The sequence below is a fragment of the Eptatretus burgeri genome, chromosome 11 (genome assembly GCF_056783735.1).
Source record: "Eptatretus burgeri isolate ZD-2024b chromosome 11, Ebu_testis_v1, whole genome shotgun sequence".
Classification (NCBI taxonomy): Eukaryota; Metazoa; Chordata; class Myxini; order Myxiniformes; family Myxinidae; genus Eptatretus; species Eptatretus burgeri.
Window position 1 is genome coordinate 43,472,474 of NC_140971.1, and position 18,122 is coordinate 43,490,595.

General features: G+C 47.8%; 2 protein-coding genes across 6 annotated transcripts in view; one reads left to right on the forward strand and one right to left on the reverse strand.

Moving 5' to 3' along the window:
• The window catches only part of UNC13B (unc-13 homolog B), a 353,113-nt gene extending 347,635 nt beyond the window's left edge, over window positions 1-5,478 (reverse strand). The window contains exons 1-2 of one of the 2 annotated variants that reach the window (XM_085846260.1): window positions 5,080-5,478; window positions 325-354 (exon numbers count right to left, since the gene is read on the reverse strand). In XM_085846260.1, the coding sequence (XP_085702386.1) occupies window positions 325-354; window positions 5,080-5,101 (52 nt within the window). In that variant the 5' untranslated portion in view covers window positions 5,102-5,478. The remainder of the gene's footprint in view (window positions 1-324; window positions 355-5,079) is intronic. The other variant, XM_085846261.1, reaches the window with a different exon arrangement.
• The window catches only part of LOC147016962 (uncharacterized), a 51,586-nt gene continuing 38,053 nt past the window's right edge, over window positions 4,590-18,122 (forward strand). For 2 of the 4 annotated variants that reach the window (XR_015049266.1, XR_015049267.1), the window contains exon 1: window positions 12,358-15,338. Coding sequence is in view for 2 of the 4 variants with exons in the window: in XM_085846265.1 (XP_085702391.1) it covers window positions 15,247-15,338 (92 nt within the window). In the remaining 2 variants the exon portion in view is untranslated. Of the gene's footprint in view, window positions 4,686-12,357; window positions 15,339-18,122 lie in introns of those variants that run through there. The other 2 variants (XM_085846265.1, XM_085846264.1) reach the window with 2 other exon arrangements.

Consider the following 18,122-nt stretch of genomic DNA (forward strand, 5'->3'; position numbering starts at 1 on the left):
ATAATCATGAATATGAGGAAATTAATCTCCTCCTCCTCCTTTCCCTCCACTAAAGTGCATGCTTCCCCCCCCCAACCCTACATTGCACTCATGCTGCCACCAGGCTTGCAGCACATTACGGTCATGAGTTTACCCCTCACCACCCCCCGGCACAAACTGCACAGTCCCAGATGGAAGACCATTCAGTGGTTAAAACACCGGAAATGAGCCTCGCTTACAGGTCATCTCTACTTGTTGATAGTGCCTGGACTTTTGAACAAGACTTCCTAACCATGGTGTGTGTGTGTGTGTGTGGTGTGTTAAATGAAGCATTAAGGTACACACCTGGTAGTGCAGAGAGCTTGGCCCTTTTCACTGCAAAAAAAAAGAAGAAAAAAAAAAAAAACAGAAAATAAGGTTATTAATGAAAAGCAAAACCAACACAGGTAGAACACATTTTCTATATGAAGGGTTGCTAAATGCTTGGCTACTTGTGAGCACACCTATCTCAGGAACAACACACCTCCCTCTACCCCAGGCAAAAATGTGACAGTTAAAACTACGGTATACAACAGAAGCACTCTCATATACCATAGTTGGTAACAAGTTCTACTGCAGTAGTCTGCAGAGAATTACTACAGGAAAGGAATGGTATTTTTTTTTTTAGCCAAAGCCCCAAGCCGAACTGGCTCCTGATGCCACATTGAGAGAACATGCGTTTTGGAGAAGATTCTACGACAAGGCAAGGGGCCAATCCCATCTCCCATGATTTTCAACAAAATCTCCTAGAGAAATGACCAATGATGGAACGGAAATGGAGCTGACAGCTTTTGGAAGAACCACCAATTTGAAAGGTGCACAAATGGCTAAGCAGTGCAACCGGATGGTAGTTTATGAACACAATTAAATGCTTAGTGGTTTTTTAGAAAGTGCATTCAATGTATAATAAACATAACATGACCTACAAAAACAACAACAACAAAAAAAAACCTTGTGTGCATGTGTATGTATGTATAATATATATGTACGTACACACACACACACACACACACACACACACACACACACACACACACACACACACACACACACACACACACACACACACACACACACACACACACACACACACACACACACACACACACACACACACACACACACACACACACACACACACACACACACACACACACGAGATGGAATGGTTGGGAAAATTATTTTTAAAACGTAGTAAGATACGTCTACACTTCTTGTCTATTCCTCCTCCCTGTAATGGATTTACACTGCACCGAGCAATGCAAATATGGTCACTTTGCTCAAATGTTAGAATCCAGACCACGATGCTGCTAACCCTGGCAGGAAACAAATCATGGAAAAGCAAGACATGATTGAGATTCATAATCATGCCGTCTCCATCCTGACTACCTGCTCCTCCACTCGACTCCAAACGACCCCCCCCCCAAACAACCGCGCACCACCCCACCAACCACACCACCCCCACCCCTCCCCTTACTGATTCTCTGCTTTCCAACCAATCATTCATGAACACACACCAGAGCTTCCCACCAACCAGACTCCGTCACAGGCACACCGAGCTGAAACTGCACCCAGCACCTCCACAAAAGCTGGAGAACTCCTTTCCTCTCCCAGTTCACAACGGGGAATTCAAACCCCTCAACATGTCGAACAACCCCATGGCAGAAAATTATACATAGAACCACCAGCCAAACTCTCCCAATACAAGACAGCTCTTCAAACAAAATAAAAGGGGGAAAGAGAGAGAGAGAGAGCAAGGGAGAGGTAGCCATCCGATGAGGTTGAGGAATGGAAGGGGGATGTGGAGTGGGGTGAAGAGGCGCATGGGGAGGTGCAGGCATGCGAGGGACGTGGGCGTGGGCAGCCGCGAGAGGGACGCGGGCGTGGGCAGCCGCGAGAGGGACGCGGGCGTGGGCAGCCGCGAGAGGGACGCGGGCGTGGGCAGCCGCGAGAGGGACGCGGGCGTGGGCAGCCGCGAGAGGGACGCGGGCGTGGGCAGCCGCGAGAGGGACGTCGGCGTGGGCAGCCGCGAGAGGGACGTGAGCAGCCGCGAGAGGGACGTGAGCAGCCGCGAGAGGGACGTGGGCGTGGGCAGCCGCGAGAGGGACGCGGGCGTGGGCAGCCGCGAGAGGGACGCGGGCGTGGGCAGCCGCGAGAGGGACGCGGGCGTGGGCAGCCGCGAGAGGGACGCGGGCGTGGGCAGCCGCGAGAGGGACGCGGGCGTGGGCAGCCGCGAGAGGGACGCGGGCGTGGGCAGCCGCGAGAGGGACGCGGGCGTGGGCAGCCGCGAGAGGGACGCGGGCGTGGGCAGCCGCGAGAGGGACGCGGGCGTGGGCAGCCGCGAGAGGGACGTGGGCGTGGGCAGCCGCGAGAGGGACGTGGGCGTGGGCAGCCGCGAGAGGGACGTGGGCAGCCGCGAGAGGGACGTGGGCGTGGGCAGCCGCGAGAGGGACGTGGGCGTGGGCAGCCGCGAGAGGGACGTGGGCGTGGGCAGCCGCGAGAGGGACGTGGGCGTGGGCAGCCGCGAGAGGGACGTGGGCGTGGGCAGCCGCGAGAGGGACGTGGGCGTGGGCAGCCGCGAAAGGGATGCGGGCGTGGGCAGCCGCGAGAGGGACGCGGGCGTGGGCAGCCGCGAGAGGGACGTGGGCGTGGGCAGCCGCGAGAGGGACGTGGGCGTGGGCAGCCGCGAGAGGGACGCGGGCGTGGGCAGCCGCGAGAGGGACGCGGGCGTGGGCAGCCGCGAGAGGACGCGGGCGTGGGCAGCCGCGAGAGGGACGTGAGCGTGGGCAGCCGCGAGAGGGACGTGAGCGTGGGCAGCCGCGAGAGGGACGTGGGAGTGGGCAGCCGCGAGAGGTCCGTGGGCAGCCGCGAGAGGTCCGTGAGCAGCCGCGAGAGGAACGTGGGCGTGGGCAGCCGCGAGAGGGACGTGGGCGTGGGCAGCCGCGAGAAGGACGTGGGCGTGGGCAGCCGCGAGAGGGACGTGGGCGTGGGCAGCCGCGAGAGGGACGTGGGCGTGGGCAGCCGCGAGAGGGACGTGAGCAGCCGCGAGAGGGACGTGAGCAGCCGCGAGAGGGACGTGGGCGTGGGCAGTCGCGAGAGGGACGTGGGCGTGGGCAGCCGCAAGAGGGACGTGGGCGTGGGCAGCCGCGAGAGGGACGTGGGCGTGGGCAGCCGCGAGAGGGACGTGGGCGTGGGCAGCCGCGAGAGGGACGTGGGCGTGGGCAGCCGCGAGAGGGACGTGGGCGTGGGCAGCCGCGAGAGGGACGTGGGCGTGGGCAGCCGCGAGAGGGACGTGAGCAGCCGCGAGAGGAACGTGGGCGTGGGCAGTCGCGAGAGGGACGTGGGCGTGGGCAGCCGCGAGAGGGACGTGGGCGTGGGCAGTCGCGAGAGGGACGTGAGCAGCCGCGAGAGGGACGTGGGCCTGGGCAGCCGCGAGAGGGACGTGGGCATGGGCAGCCGCGAGAGGGACGTGGGCATGGGCAGCCGCGAGAGGGACGTGGGCGTGGGCAGCTGCGAGAGGGACGTGGGCGTGGGCAGCCGCGAGAGGGACGTGGGCGTGGGCAGCCGCGAGAGGGACGTGGGCGTGAGCAGCCGCGAGAGGGACGTGGGCGTGGGCAGCCGCGAGAGGGACCATGGGCGTGGGCAGCCGTGAGAGGGACGCGGGCATGGGCAGTCGTGAGGGGAGCAGCTGTGCGTGACGGGACGTGGGGTAGAGGGAGCAGCTGTGCGTGAGGGGCACATGGGGGGTGGAGGTGGGGGAGCAGCTGTTTGTGAGAACACGTGGGGGTTGGAGAAGCAGCTCTGTGGGAGGGGCATGCGGGGGGGGGAAGGAGCCGCGTGGGAGGAGCACACACACGGGGGGAGGGGGAAGCAGCTGTGCGGGAAATCATGCGGGGAGGGAAGCAGCAGTGCAGGAGGGGCACACGTGGGGGGGGGAGCAGTTGTGTGGGAGGGGCCCACGTGGGGGGGGCAGGTGTGTGGTAGGGGCATGCGGGGAGGGAAGCAGCCGTGCGGGAGGGGCACACGTGGGAGGGGGAGCAGTTGTGTGGGAGGGGCCCACGTGGCGGGGGCAGGTGTGTGGGAGCGGCATGCGGGGAGGGAAGCAGCCGTGCGGGAGGGACACACGTGGGGGGAACAGTTGTGTGGGAAGGGCCCACGTGGGGGGAAGCAGTGTGGGAGGGGCCCACGCGGGGGGAAGCAGTTGTGCGGGAGGGACACGTGAGGGGGGAGCAGTTGTGTGGGAAGGGCCCACGTGGGGGGAAGCAGTGTGGGAGGGGCCCACGTGGGGGGGAAGCAGTTGTGCGGGAGGGACACGTGAGGGGGAGCAGTTGTGTGGGAAGGGCCCACGTGGGGGGGAAGCAGTGGTGTGGGAGGGGCCCACGCGGGGGGAAGCAGTGGTGTGGGAGGGGCCCACGCGGGGGGGAAGCAGTTGTGCGGGAGGGACACACGTGGGGGAGAAAGCAGTTGTGTGGGAGGGGCCCACGCGGGGGGGAAGCAGTTGTGCGGGAGGGACACACGTGGGGGAGAAAGCAGTTGTGTGGGAGGGGCCCACGTGGGGGGGGGGAAGCAGTTGTGTGGGAGGGGCCCACGCGGGGGAAGGACCAGTTGTGAGAGGCAGTTGTGGAGTTTCCATCATGAGAGGAACGTGTGGAGGAGCAATCATGCAGGTGGGAATGGAGGGGCACCGAGGGAGGAAGACTGGGTGTGTTGGCGAAGATGTTCTTCCAGGTTGAGGGGTCGTGCTCTAAGCTCACGTAAGGTGATTATTGACTGATCATTCAAAGCAAACTTGAGCGATGCGAGCGAGGTGGCTCAGCTGTGTTCAACGACACCGCGACCTCCCAGCTTTGGCAACACCCGAATCTCGGCAAAACACGCCCGACCTGTCCGTGCACGACGCACCAACGCAGGTAGGATACCCGGCTTCGCATGGAACGTCTCAGTGAGCGGCGGTACCCGGTTTGCTCGCCCGACCCACTTGTGCCGAATGTCGTGACGTTGAGCCGGGTGAGGTTTGGCAGCACCACGGTGTCACGTGACGAGCGCGTCGCAGATACTCACCTCGCACACAGAGCAGGGACATCGCAGATCGCGGGTCTGGCCCAGTGCGAGATCGCGGGGTGGTGGTGGGGGGTGGGGGAGGAGGGGAGGAGGGGTTTCCTGCTCCGCACTACCCGAGCGCGTTCACACTTCACAACCAATTCACCACCACGGCCGCCGCCGACCCCCGGCACTGTTTATAAGCCCAGATTGGCCCCGCCTTGCCCGCCCGGCCCAACCCGGCCATTCGTCCCTCCACCCTCGATCGTCGCTCTTCTCTTACTCTTCCGCTCTGCTTAAAAAAAAAATAAAAACATGATAACCCATTTATCGCCAATCAAGTTCTCATTGCTGACGTCACTCGTTTCTTCTTTCCACCCACGACCGACGATGCATCATTGATATTCTGTTCCCACGAGCTCCACCCGCGGCCCCTGCGATCGCCGTCATTCATCGGTCGCGCGCTCCATTCATGCCGTGACCAGGACACGGATGGGAGGATCCCTGGGGAGGACGCCGTGACCAGGACACGGATGGGAGGATCCCTGGGGAGGACGCCGTGACCAGGACACGGATGGGAGGATCCGTGGAGAGGACCCCGTGACATCTTCAATCGGTGTGCGCACTTTGGCAGAACTCAGAACTGCACAAGAGTGATTTCCATCCTGGACCCAAAGCCGCCACAAATCGTGGACGATCAACGGACAACATTAATTAGGCAAATTAATTAGGGGGGGGGAAACTACACATAGCGATGAACATCCTCAACCGGCGTCTTGCACATGAGTGATCCTAAATGAGCAATCACAGGATGTTTACATTCAACCGTGAACATGTGACAAGCTCCAAACCTCATTGACCTGTTTCTACCTGCACGGCACCGTTCATCCTATGGCCGTTTCAATCATCCAAGGGATCGATAATCATGATTCATCAGCTCATGAGACTTTAAACAGGAATTCCTGGAAGTGGTTGTTCTACCGGTAACACGTGATTATAGCCTTCAGGTGCTGCCGTGCGATATTATCCCCGAGCGCATGGAGCATCGCTGATGGGAAGGCAGTTCAGTCTGGATGGGAGTCAAACCCACGTGGCTTTTCCCGCCATTCCGGTCCACGGCTCTGGATTTCTCCGGGAGATGGAAGCGCCGAATTCCCAGGCCAAATAAATCCCCCAGGCTCGATATACGAGGTCGTGAAACTCGAGTCGTGGTCGGTTTAATGGTGCGGTGGACGTGGGTCGTGGTCTCCCTTTTGGAACCAACGTCGATCAAGACGAGGGTTGCGCTGCTTTTAAATAATGGGGTCGCTTCGACCATCCTGTCGTCCGTGGGGACTGCGCACAGGCAGTAAACCGCATTTGTGCGGTAAGTGATGTATGTTCGTAATCTAGTAGAAACAGTAAGTGAGTCTACATGGTAGGGGAGCATATATATATATATACATATATATATATATATATATATATGTATATATATATATATGTATATATATATATATATATGTATATATATATATATATATATATATATATATATATATATATATATATATATATATATATATATATATATATATATATATATATATATATATATATATATATATATATATATATATATATATATATATATATATATATATATATATATATATATATATATATATATATATATATATATATATATATATACTACCAGTCAAAAGTTTTAGAACACCCCCATTTTTCCAGTTTTTGCTGAAATTTAAGCAGTTCAATGTTTCAATGTACTCTGAAATTAAAGCACAGAACAAAAAAAACAATTGCAGATTAAAACTTGAGGGGGAGCACTCGGGAGAGTGCAAAACCTCCGTCGCCAATACTGCTGGGTCACTCAAGTGAACCTTATATCTTATTCATTAAATATGATGTCAACAGTGCTGACAATTATAGTTCTTTTCTCCAACATTTTTTTTTTGGGGGGGAGGGTTGGAAATCACTTAAAACATGTAAAAATAAAAATCGAAATTTTGTTGAAAAAAAAGTTGCAAAATTTTTTTCTCTGACAATTTTTTTTGGGGGGGGGTGGAAATCACTTAAAACATGTAGAAATGCAAAAAAAAAAAATTTTGGGGGTGGGGGTAACAATTTTTTTTGGGGGTTGGAAATCACTTAAAACATGTAGAAATGCAAAAAAATAAAATTTTGGGGTGGGGGTAACTTTTTTTTTGGGGGGGGGGGGTTGGAAATCACTTAAAACATGTAGAAATGCAAAAAAAAAAAAATTCTCTAACAATTTTTTTTGGGGTGGGAGTAACAAATTTTTTTTTGGGGGGGGGGTGTTGGAAATCACTTAAAACATGTAGAAATGCAAAAAAAATTCTTTTTTGGGGGGGGGTAAAAAAAAATTGGGGGGGTTGGAAATCACTGAAAACATATACAAATGCAAAAAAAAAAAATTTTTTTTCTCTAACAATTTTTTTTTTGGAGGGGGGGTGGTAACAAATCCAAAATTTAATGGCATGATCCTTGGACCATACCTAACCCCCCCCCCACCAAGTTTCGTCGAAATCCGTCGAGGAGTTTTTCCCTAATACTGTTCACAAACAAACAAACAAACAAACAGAAAGGGGTGAAAAAGTAACCTCCATCCATCTTCGAAGATGACGGAGGTTAATAAAATAAAGAAATCATGGAATCGTTTTGTTGAACAAAATTTGATCTAAATTTTTGACTCGTCAAAGTAGCCACCTTTTGCGGATAAAACAGCCGAACATACTCGTGGCATTCTTTCTACAATGGAAATCAAATATTGTTCAGAAAGTTCTTCCCAACACTATTGCAGAAGTTCCCACAAATGTGTTGCACTTGTAGGTTGCTTTGCTTTCAACCTTCTTTCAAGTTCATCCCAAACCAGCTCGATGGGGTTTAAGTCTGGAGACTGTGCTGGCCATTCCATGACTTGAAGCCAACTATCTTGTTCTTTTCTTCTGAGGTAGCGCTGACGTAGCCTAGAGGTATGTTTTGGGTCGTTATCTTGCTGTAGGATGAACTCCTGACCAACTCGGCATGGACCAGAGGGTATTGCATGGCGCTGCAAAATGCTGTGGTCGCCCTTTTTGGTTCAGGGTGCCAGTCACTCTGTGCAAGCCGCCGACTCTAGATCCAGCAAAAGAGCCCCAGATCATCACGTTTCCTTCTCCATGTCTGACAGTTGGTGTCACACACTGAGGAACCATCCTTTCCCCTACTTGACGGCGTAAAAAACCCTGCGTGATGAACCGAAGATTTAAAATTTTGATTAATCGGTGCATAAGACCTTCTTCCAGTTTTCAGTACTCCACTGGCGGTGCTTCATGGCCAGCGCCTTTTTCTTATTTTACCATATCAGCAATGGCTTTCTTCCTGCCACTCGACCTATCAAACCTGCAGCTTGAAATCCTCTCATCACAGTTGAAACTGAGACTTCCTTACTTTGACCAGTGTTAACCTGTGCTTGAAGCTGCTGTCCTGTGAGCTGCCTTTCACACAAACTGTTGCCTCTCAGAAACTTGTCTTCTGATTGTGTTGTGGCTTTGGGTCTGCCAGACCTCTTCCTGTCAGAGTTTCCACCAGTTTCCAAGTGCCTTTTGATGGTGTAGCAAACTGTACTCACTGACACTTTGGCTTCTTTGCAATTTCTCAAAAGGAATGACCTGCACTTTTTAGGGTTATTATGGTCTGTCTGTCTTCCTTTGTTAACAATCTTTTTCTCGCCATTGTGATTGCAATATACTACTTCCTGCAGTGCAATATTGTCCAAATAATGCTTCAGAGGGTGTAGCAACACAGTCTGTTCCAACACTGCTTTTATGGAGACAGAGGGTTTGTAACTAATCAACAAAAGTTGGGACACGTGTGGGAATTGTTTGCATCAACTTTCAAGGCTTAATTTACTTCCATTGCTGCAGAACAGCTGCAGATGCTAACCCATTACTTGTTCCTTGAAAAGGGCCTTTTTTAACAACTCTGAAATTTACATTATTTTTCAGTTTTTGGTAACCTAAACATTTTTTAACCTCTGGCAGTTTACCGCTTAGCTTTGTACCATTTCAGGTTATTCACTGGACTTGAACTGCTTAAATTCCTGTCTTCTTCTTCTTCTTTCGGCTGCTCCTGTTAGGGGTCGCCACAGCGGATCATCCGTATGATCCGCATAGTGATTTGGTACGTTTTTCGCCGGATGCCCTTCCTGACGCAACCCTGGTCGCCTCTTACGACACAGGGATATGGTAAACCTATTTTAACCGGGGTATACACCGGCCCAGTATACTGGTACTCATTTCGCCGACCTCGGAAGGATGACAGGCTGAGTCAACCCCCTGGTGTATTAATTCAGTGGCCCAACGGGGCTTGAACTCAGGACCTTTTGGATCCCAAGCCGCTGCCCTAACCACTGCACCAACACCAGGCATTAAAAGGCCTAACCACTGCGCCAACACCAGACATAACTGCTTAAATTCCTGTAAAAACTGGAAAAATGGGGGTGTTTTAAAACTTCTGACCGGTAGTGTATATACACGGGGAAGGGAGAGCGGGGAAGGGTATATATATACATATATATATATATATATATATATATATATATATATATATATATACATATATATATATATATATATATATATATATATATATATATATATTTACACACACACACACACACACACACACACACAATATTGGTAGTATGGTGAAGACCTACACGTACATACACTCGCCTCTAAGGCCTGGGTTTGAATCCCGACCAAGCAATGAACTGTCATCCCGGTATTTCACAGGTGCAATGATTCGTCAATGTGTGTGTCGACCATCGGATAGACGTTAAATTGGCGTCTTGCTGCTGGTATTAGTTGGTGGACGTTAGAAATTCCACGATGTCCTTCACGAAAACTCGGCGAGTTATCACTGGCACCATGAACAAAATTATATATTCCTGCCCCAACTCCTGCTGGAAAGGCAATTTCACTCTGTAATAGAGTACAAGAAATCCTCCAATATCGTGGGGATCATTTCCTGGAAAATTCCGCGATCGTTGAAACCGCGATCATGGAAATCAAGGGCAAAGAGAAAGGGGGGGGGGGGGAGGGGCAGTTCGGACCCCGAGCTTCGAGAAAATATCGAGGAAGATTGACGGTAGCCATAAAGAAGCACATTACTATTGAAATAAACACGTGTGTGTGTGTGTGTGTGTGTGTGTGTGTGTGTGTGTGTGTGTGTGTGTGTGTGTGTGTGTGTGTGTGTGTGTATGTATATATATATATATATATATATATATATATATATATATATATATATATATATATATATATATATATATATATATATATATATATATATACACTGTATATGTATATATATATATATATATATATATATATATATATATATATATATATATACACTGTATATGTATATATATATATATATATATATATATATATATATATATATATATATATATATACACTGTATATGTATATATATATATATATATATATATATATATATATATATATATATATATATATATACACTGTATATGTATATATATATATATATATATATATATATATATATATATATATATATATATATTGCATATATATTGTTGCGGAAATGGCCCTTCGTGGGTTATTAAATATAGGATTAGCCCAGATACCCCATTAAATGAATGCTTAGCCAGGTTGTTCGGTGAATGGACGTTACATGTGTCGAGAGGTGCAAGAGGATGTTTATTGTTCGTGCAGTGGTGGTGGACGGAGAGCTTCTTCTTCTTCCTTCCTCTCTCTGGATGAGGCCCCGTCCAGTCGGCTGAGAGGGAGTGGCCTAGAGAAGGAAGTGAAACTAAGGGGAGGAGCCAGTGGGCTTCGAGGCAAGCGAACGAAGGAAAGGCAGTGTGGATCTGCGACGAAAGCGCCAAAGTGTGGTGTGATCAGCAGTAGGAGGAACTGAACCTGAGGGTCGAGTGAGGACTTCTGCTGTATAGAAACGACTAGTGAGAGGCTGCAATCTGCGTCGAATAAGGAAAGGCAGTGTTGAATCTACCCGGAGAAAAGCTGAAAGTGAGCGCGACGAGTCTGCGATCGGCAGTGGGGAAACTAAGCGCCGAGGTGGGGTGCAATCGGCTTTCGTGAGGAGACATCGACAGGTTCATCCGGAGTCCAGTGACGGAGCCTCTGACTGTCCCTACTCACCTCATGGCTCGACGACGTCTTGAAATCCCATGGACCCAGCCTGCGGAGCCCAACACCCCGATTTGGCCTTGTCTGGTGAACAGGCCAGGCCTGGACTTGTATGCTGGACCTTGTGAGAAACCAGCTGAGACCCACCATCGATCTGAGGGTCTTGTGCCATCGACATTGCGCGGGGTCAGAACGCGCTGAGGAGGGCATGCGCAAGCGGTGCCTTGAAAAGGAAGAGTATGGCACCGCCATCTTGCCACGCGGTGTGCTCGAGCTTGGGGCTCGAATCCGTGGACATCGGCTTGTCACGAGCCACATTCGTGCTTTTGACACTTTCCTCTCGTCCATGAAACATCACCAAGTACTCTGTGTCTTGTCTGCATGCTGTCTATTGTCTTGTCTGCATGTCGTTTAAGGCTTATCTCATTAGAGTCCCCCTTCGAAACCCATAATCCGTAGCTCCCTAGTTAAGAACGGGTTATAGAATAATTATAACATTGTCGTGAATGATTTGCTTGTGTCGTATTCCCCGAATGTCCCCAATAAATCTGGCTGATTCGCATGAAGTTGCCGCTTTGAATTAATTTGTGCCGCGTCGAGGAACGATCCGCTCGATTAGGATATAAAAACGAAAATGGTTACAGACTGGTAGACTCCGCTCGGTCTCTGACAAAACCAGTCTGTATCCGGGGTCCATTCCCCCAGCTGGCAAGGTACAGGTGTATTTTGGTATCGTGGTTGGAGACGCGTAACCCGAGAATTGTGCCGAACCAGCCGGCGCTGTAACCCCGGAGATGGCAGTGGTGAGTGTGGCGCCAAATCTGTAACATTTGGCTGTCGAGAGTAGGGTGCGAAAACCCAAACTGGTTACGGACAGTGATTGATGCCATCGTCTGAATCCCACCACCGCTGAATCCATAACAATATATATATATATATATATATATATATATATATATATATATATATATATATATATATATATGTATATGTGTATATATATATATATATATATATATATATATATATATATATATATATATATATATATATATATATATATGTACTACACTAATGCCCAATGGCAACCCTTGGAGAACAGAAAATAGTAGATACAATGGCCATTCAAAAATTTCTCACAAGATACACAGAATAGCTCAAGAAATGGCTACATTATTTATTTTTAAATGTGTTCATTGGTCGGTAAAGCACTGGAAGACAAATATTCCCAAACTAACTACATATCATCCCATTTGTATAATTATAACTTTGAAACGGTGACGTTTGTTGTACTATTGTGACTATCTTGTTCCAAGGATATTTTGAATGCATTTCGTTTCAAAGGGAATAATGTGGAGCATGCTGGAATTCGTGAACACTAACTTTTTTGCCATGTGCCATTCCTCCCCCCTACCCCCTCCTCTCACCCCTCCCCACCCTCCGCTCTTGATGCTCTAATTATTTATCAACTTTTTATGCCTTCAATGGATTGAAACAAATCCATATGTAATGGGAGCCAACCTCACCATTTATTACACGAATGACACCCACATTGTCCTGTTTAAATAGTGTTTCTCGCTGAGTTTTAGAGCAAATTTTCAATGCTGCATGAGAGATTAAATAGGATAACACATAACCTGAAACGTGTGATCAAACTACACATTGAACTAAAGAGATTAGAGTGGCTCAAAAACTTGGCTAACTGGAAGCTCATCTCTTCAAATATTCCTGCAAATTGGGGCAAGCACTAAAATGCTTTACCTACGTACCTATTTCAAGGTAGCTCCACCTAAAATCCCTCAAACTAACTGATAAGAAAAACAGGGAAGGAATGAAAAAGACATTGATTGACATACACAATCAGGAAGTGACCTCTGCAAAGTAGTATCACCGACCACTACCGCACTCAACAGAGCCTGTCGTGACAATGACAATGGCCTCCACTCCAAGCAGCCAGTGGCAATGACAATGTCCACTACTCCAAGGAGTCGGTGATAATGTATGTATCCAATAAGCCAGTGACAGTTTCCAAGGAGACCATGGCATTGACAATGTCCACTCCTCCAAGGAACCAGTGAAAATGTAAGAGACTAGTTGCAATGTGTTTCCAGGGAGCTTGTGACAGTATCTCCAATGAACCAGTGGTAATGATAATGACAATGTCAGTTGGTCCTTGGTGTAGTGGTCGAATTATACTGCCTCGTAGGGGTCTCCCTGATTGTGGATATCTATCAATCCTTTTTAATTACTTTTCTCCTTTGTTAGGTGGATTGTATGTCATATCACAAGGCAATGATCACATGGGTTTCAAAAAAGGTTGCATAATTATTGGTTTTGTACATCTGGCTGACTTCAAGCAGAAATATTTGAAGGTCATAATGTAAAGTCAAACACACTTGCTCAAAAGACCAATCTCAAATTGCTCGTCAACATTAAGGAACTCAAGTCTAGCAGAGATATAAATGAATGTACGAGGGTGTTTTAATGAGTAAATTCTCCCCAGCTCAATGAAAGATACACGAAACAACTGAAGAATGTTTCTAATATCTCCAGTTTAAAAAAAAAAAAAAAGACATTCACAATCATTGGATCTCCTTTCAACAAAATCACCCCAGCTATAGAAATATACTTTGTCCATTATCCAACAAGGAGTAGATAACAAGAGTTGCTGGTGTTAGAGCCAACATTGCACTGCTCTTTGCACACATATTAATCGTGGACAAAATGTTGACTTCACAGGGAACCATAAAGGGCCTCAAACCGGTGAGATTGGATGCCATAGGATCTGAGCTTTGGCGTGATGGAATCTCCTGCTCTGTTATCATGTCGTAACAGAACCATGTGGGATTGCAGGCTTCGGCATATTGTCGACAACAAAAACTTGCTTTTACCTAATTTTCTAGAACACGCCTTCACGTCCCAAAATGGTATGGTCATCACTTTACCCAATGATGCCCTCAAACGTGTTTTCTACTCCATGTCTACCTTTGAATGTTTCCACCCATTATACAACATCACTTTCATTCGGGCGTTTTTCACCATGAATAAGATAAATGTGTCAGCTGCTTCTTGACCTTTTACCAGTGATGAATAACATGCTAAAGAGCAGTGGAAGACTGGTTAAAAAACCAGCAATTTCTTTTAATTATATATACTTACTAGGCATTTTTACCCATCACTACGCTGACGGTTTGAAACAAAAGACAACATGTTGTACTTCACAAATATTCTGCTCTATTCACCCTATACTTTGCCCAAGGACATCTTCCATCTGCTTGGAAGTCAGATAACACCACCTTCATCAGCCAACTTTTTCTTCTTCTCAACAGCCACAGTTATCCCCAAGTTCTTGTGGGGTTGGAGAGAAGTTTGGCTCAAGTCTTTCACAAACTGGCTGACCAGGCCTGAGGTTCGACGAAGGTGAAGGCTGGAATTTGTAATTTAGCCAGGAAAACATGGTGACACGTAACAACCAGCAAATGCTCGCCTTCTCTTTGCAAGGACCCTGTGGGATCTTTAACATCCTCCACTCATGCCGGCAGATTAGACTCCCAGTTTAACGTCCATCTGAGGGACAGAGCACACATGTTGATCAATAACCTTACCTATGAAACATTGGATGATATTTTATAGCTGGGTTGAGATTCAAACACAGGCTAAACATCTGAGAGATGAATATGCGTACCAATAAGCCATCATAAAAATCAGTAAAGTAATGTTCCAAAGTTTCGGTGGCATCATGGTCAGAGGGTCTGCTCTGAGTCTGGGAGGTTGGCGTAAACCCACGCCGAGTCATGCCAAAGACTTTTTAAAATGGTATATGCTGCTTCCTTGTTTGATGATCAGTATTGTCGTGACCACAACAGTTACAGTGGTTATATCCTACTTCTGACCCAGTTGTTGTGTTCAGTCAGGTTAACACCGACCTGGACGGATAGCCAAACGGTTTTCACTTGAAGACGAACAGCCGAGATCCTTGGAGATTATGGCGTGCGGGACACGGAAACCTGCGCAGCATGTACAAGAAAGGAGGCACACGGGTTTATCCTCGAACCCACAACGAATAGACGAACAGAGGTAAATTGACAAATAATGGTTTAATGAACATAAATCAAATATTTATAATGAAAATAACTCAAGGGTGAAAATGAAACGTGAAGTGAAACTAAGTCTAATTTGTCCTATCTGTTCTGACTGCCGTTTCCACACTATCGTCCTTCCTCTCACTTTCCTTCCAACCACTCTCTTCTCTTGTCTCTCTTGCCCTTCTTGTCGCTCCTGTGCTTCTTGTCACACTTGCCCTTTTTGTTGCTCCTGCCCTTTTTGTCACTCTTGCATCAGCCTCGGAGGCGTGGCCTGCTGGTATGAAGCTAGGTAGGCAGGGTTTTTGCTTGCTCGGAAACATTCGGCTCTGTTGTTGTTGGCATAAAAACGTGATTCTTTTATTTCTGGCTTTGTAAATGCAAAAACGTCGGAAAAGGTCATTGGGGGGGGGGGGGGTCACATACTGGGGGGAACGAGCCTTAAACCCTGGCAAGTTAACACAGCACCACCCCCCGTGTGGTGACACATAACAACTAAAGCTCACAGTTTTCCCTACTTAACTTACATCGAGCTGTCTTCTGCCCATCCGTGGACCATGCTACACTGTACAATCCTATCTTCACTCTGAAATCCCTCCATCTACCCCACAAACATAACAGTATTTAAAACGGAGAGAGGACACACATTGATGCCTTGCCTGCATGTGAACCACCGAGATGACAGTTTATCGCTGGGCCAATATTCTAGCCAAGACTAGACAGCTTAGAGGTGAGTGTATGTACCTCTCAGTCATCCTGAGACCTGCTCATCAGCTATCCTTATTGCTTGTATATGGTGGGAGAAAAAATTGTTTTTTTTTCTGCTTCGCTGCAAATCTTGAGTTTAAAATGAGTGAAATATTTTGAAAATTTCGAATTATTCTCATTCAGATTTCATCACCGTAAATGCATATTTTTAATTTGTTTAAACTTTCTTTGTCAGGTTTTCATCAGTCAGAACGATTACCAGTCGTGAGAATAAGGTCAGAATGATTAGTTAGATTTAAATTATCTGCAAATGCACTGTTTAAATTCATCACACATCATTATTGGCATATATCTGACCTTTTGAATTTCCATTGAAATTGAAATAGCTGACATAACCTTCATAACCATCCTTGCTGCCTATATCTATATACGAAGGGGAAAAGCCCGTCAAAATGATGGGTGCACTAAGCTCAACACAATACAGATGATTACAAGAATGTACACACAAAGTTATTGATTATGTCTGATGAACTATTTACAATAAATAATGGAGTCCAAAAAATGAGACTTCTCCTGGGGAGGATAAGAGGTGAGGGGACAAATTTGTCAAAACATTGCATATTGGAAAGAGAGCATTTTAATTTTAGCATGCCCCCACCCTGACAGGAGGTAAGGCGATCTTTAGCATCCCTCCCCCCACCAGGAGGGTATGGAAAGCTTCAGCATCCCCTCCAACAGGACGGTAAGGCGGCAGCCATATTGGATTGAAGGAAATTATATATTTTTTAATTCTCTCTCTTGAACCGCTGCATCAATTGACATGAAAGTTCAAAATTATGATGTGGTCGTGATGGGGAATTTGATTGATGTGAAACTTCAAAATGATGATCTAATTGTGATGGGCAATATATGGTTTCAATTTCAACCTGATCGGAAGCATGGTCTGGCAGACAGAATTATTTAATTTTTTGAATCTGAGTTCTTTTTGATTTTTTTTTTTTTGAATAAGACTCACTTGGTTGTGCCTGGATGGGTTTGAGGGTAGAGGAGTAGCAGCTGAATCCCGAGTCCGATTCAAGTTCCTCCTGATGACTTCATCGTTGCTTTTTACTTGTTTGGGTTCCTTCGGATGACTCCAATGCAGTACCTATTTTATTTGGTCTTCTATTTGATTTGCATTTCATGTTTCTTAATTACAAATTTACCGCCAGAAGAGTTGGCTCGCACCAAGTCCTTCTCAAGACTGCACTGGGTCAGTGTTTTTTTTTGTATACACTGTCCAGGCTCGTATGTGAACTAACACAGAACATACAAGGGGGAGCAGGAGACAAGAGGGGTGGGAGAGGGAAGGAGATCTGTGGAAGGGAGAGGGATGGGGCCAGGTACATGGGGTAAACAAGATGAACAGTACAGGGACTTTCAGGTAGGAAAGCAGGGAATTTGATGGAGGTGGGTTTGATGTGGATTGGCGGGAGTCTAAAAGATCGTGGTTTTGGATGGGGAAAGATAAGAGATGGTGGTGAACGGCTGTTTTGAAGACCTGGAGGGAAGAGTGGGATTGAGGAAAGTGTGGGAGTTTGTTCCAAAGGTGGGAAAAAAGAGGAATGAAAGAGTACAGGTGAGCAGTGATTCTTGATTTTGTTAGTTTTACCAGAAGGGGGTTGATGGTGGACATTGAGCACCTTGCAGGGGGGGGGGACAGATCTCAGACAGAATGGGGTGGGGGGCGAGGCCAGAAAGGAGATGGTAGAAGGTAGAAGACAGAAAGACCACGGACCTGCCTGCGGTGAGAGAGTGAGAGACCCAAAAACTCAACCTCATCACAGGAGATACCAATGATCATTAATGCCTTGGTTTCCAGCGTGAAGCCGAGAAAGGTGAGAGGCGGGAGCACCAGCCCAGAGGGGAGAGCTTTACTCCATCAGGCTGTGGACAAAAGCTTTGTATGTGGTAAGGAGCTCAGGTGTGCTCAGGTGTGCTCAGGTGTGCAAGGAGCTCAGATATTCCATGAATACCATCTCGTTTATGGATATTTTCATTTACGGACGCTTTCTGACGGTTCTGTGATTTT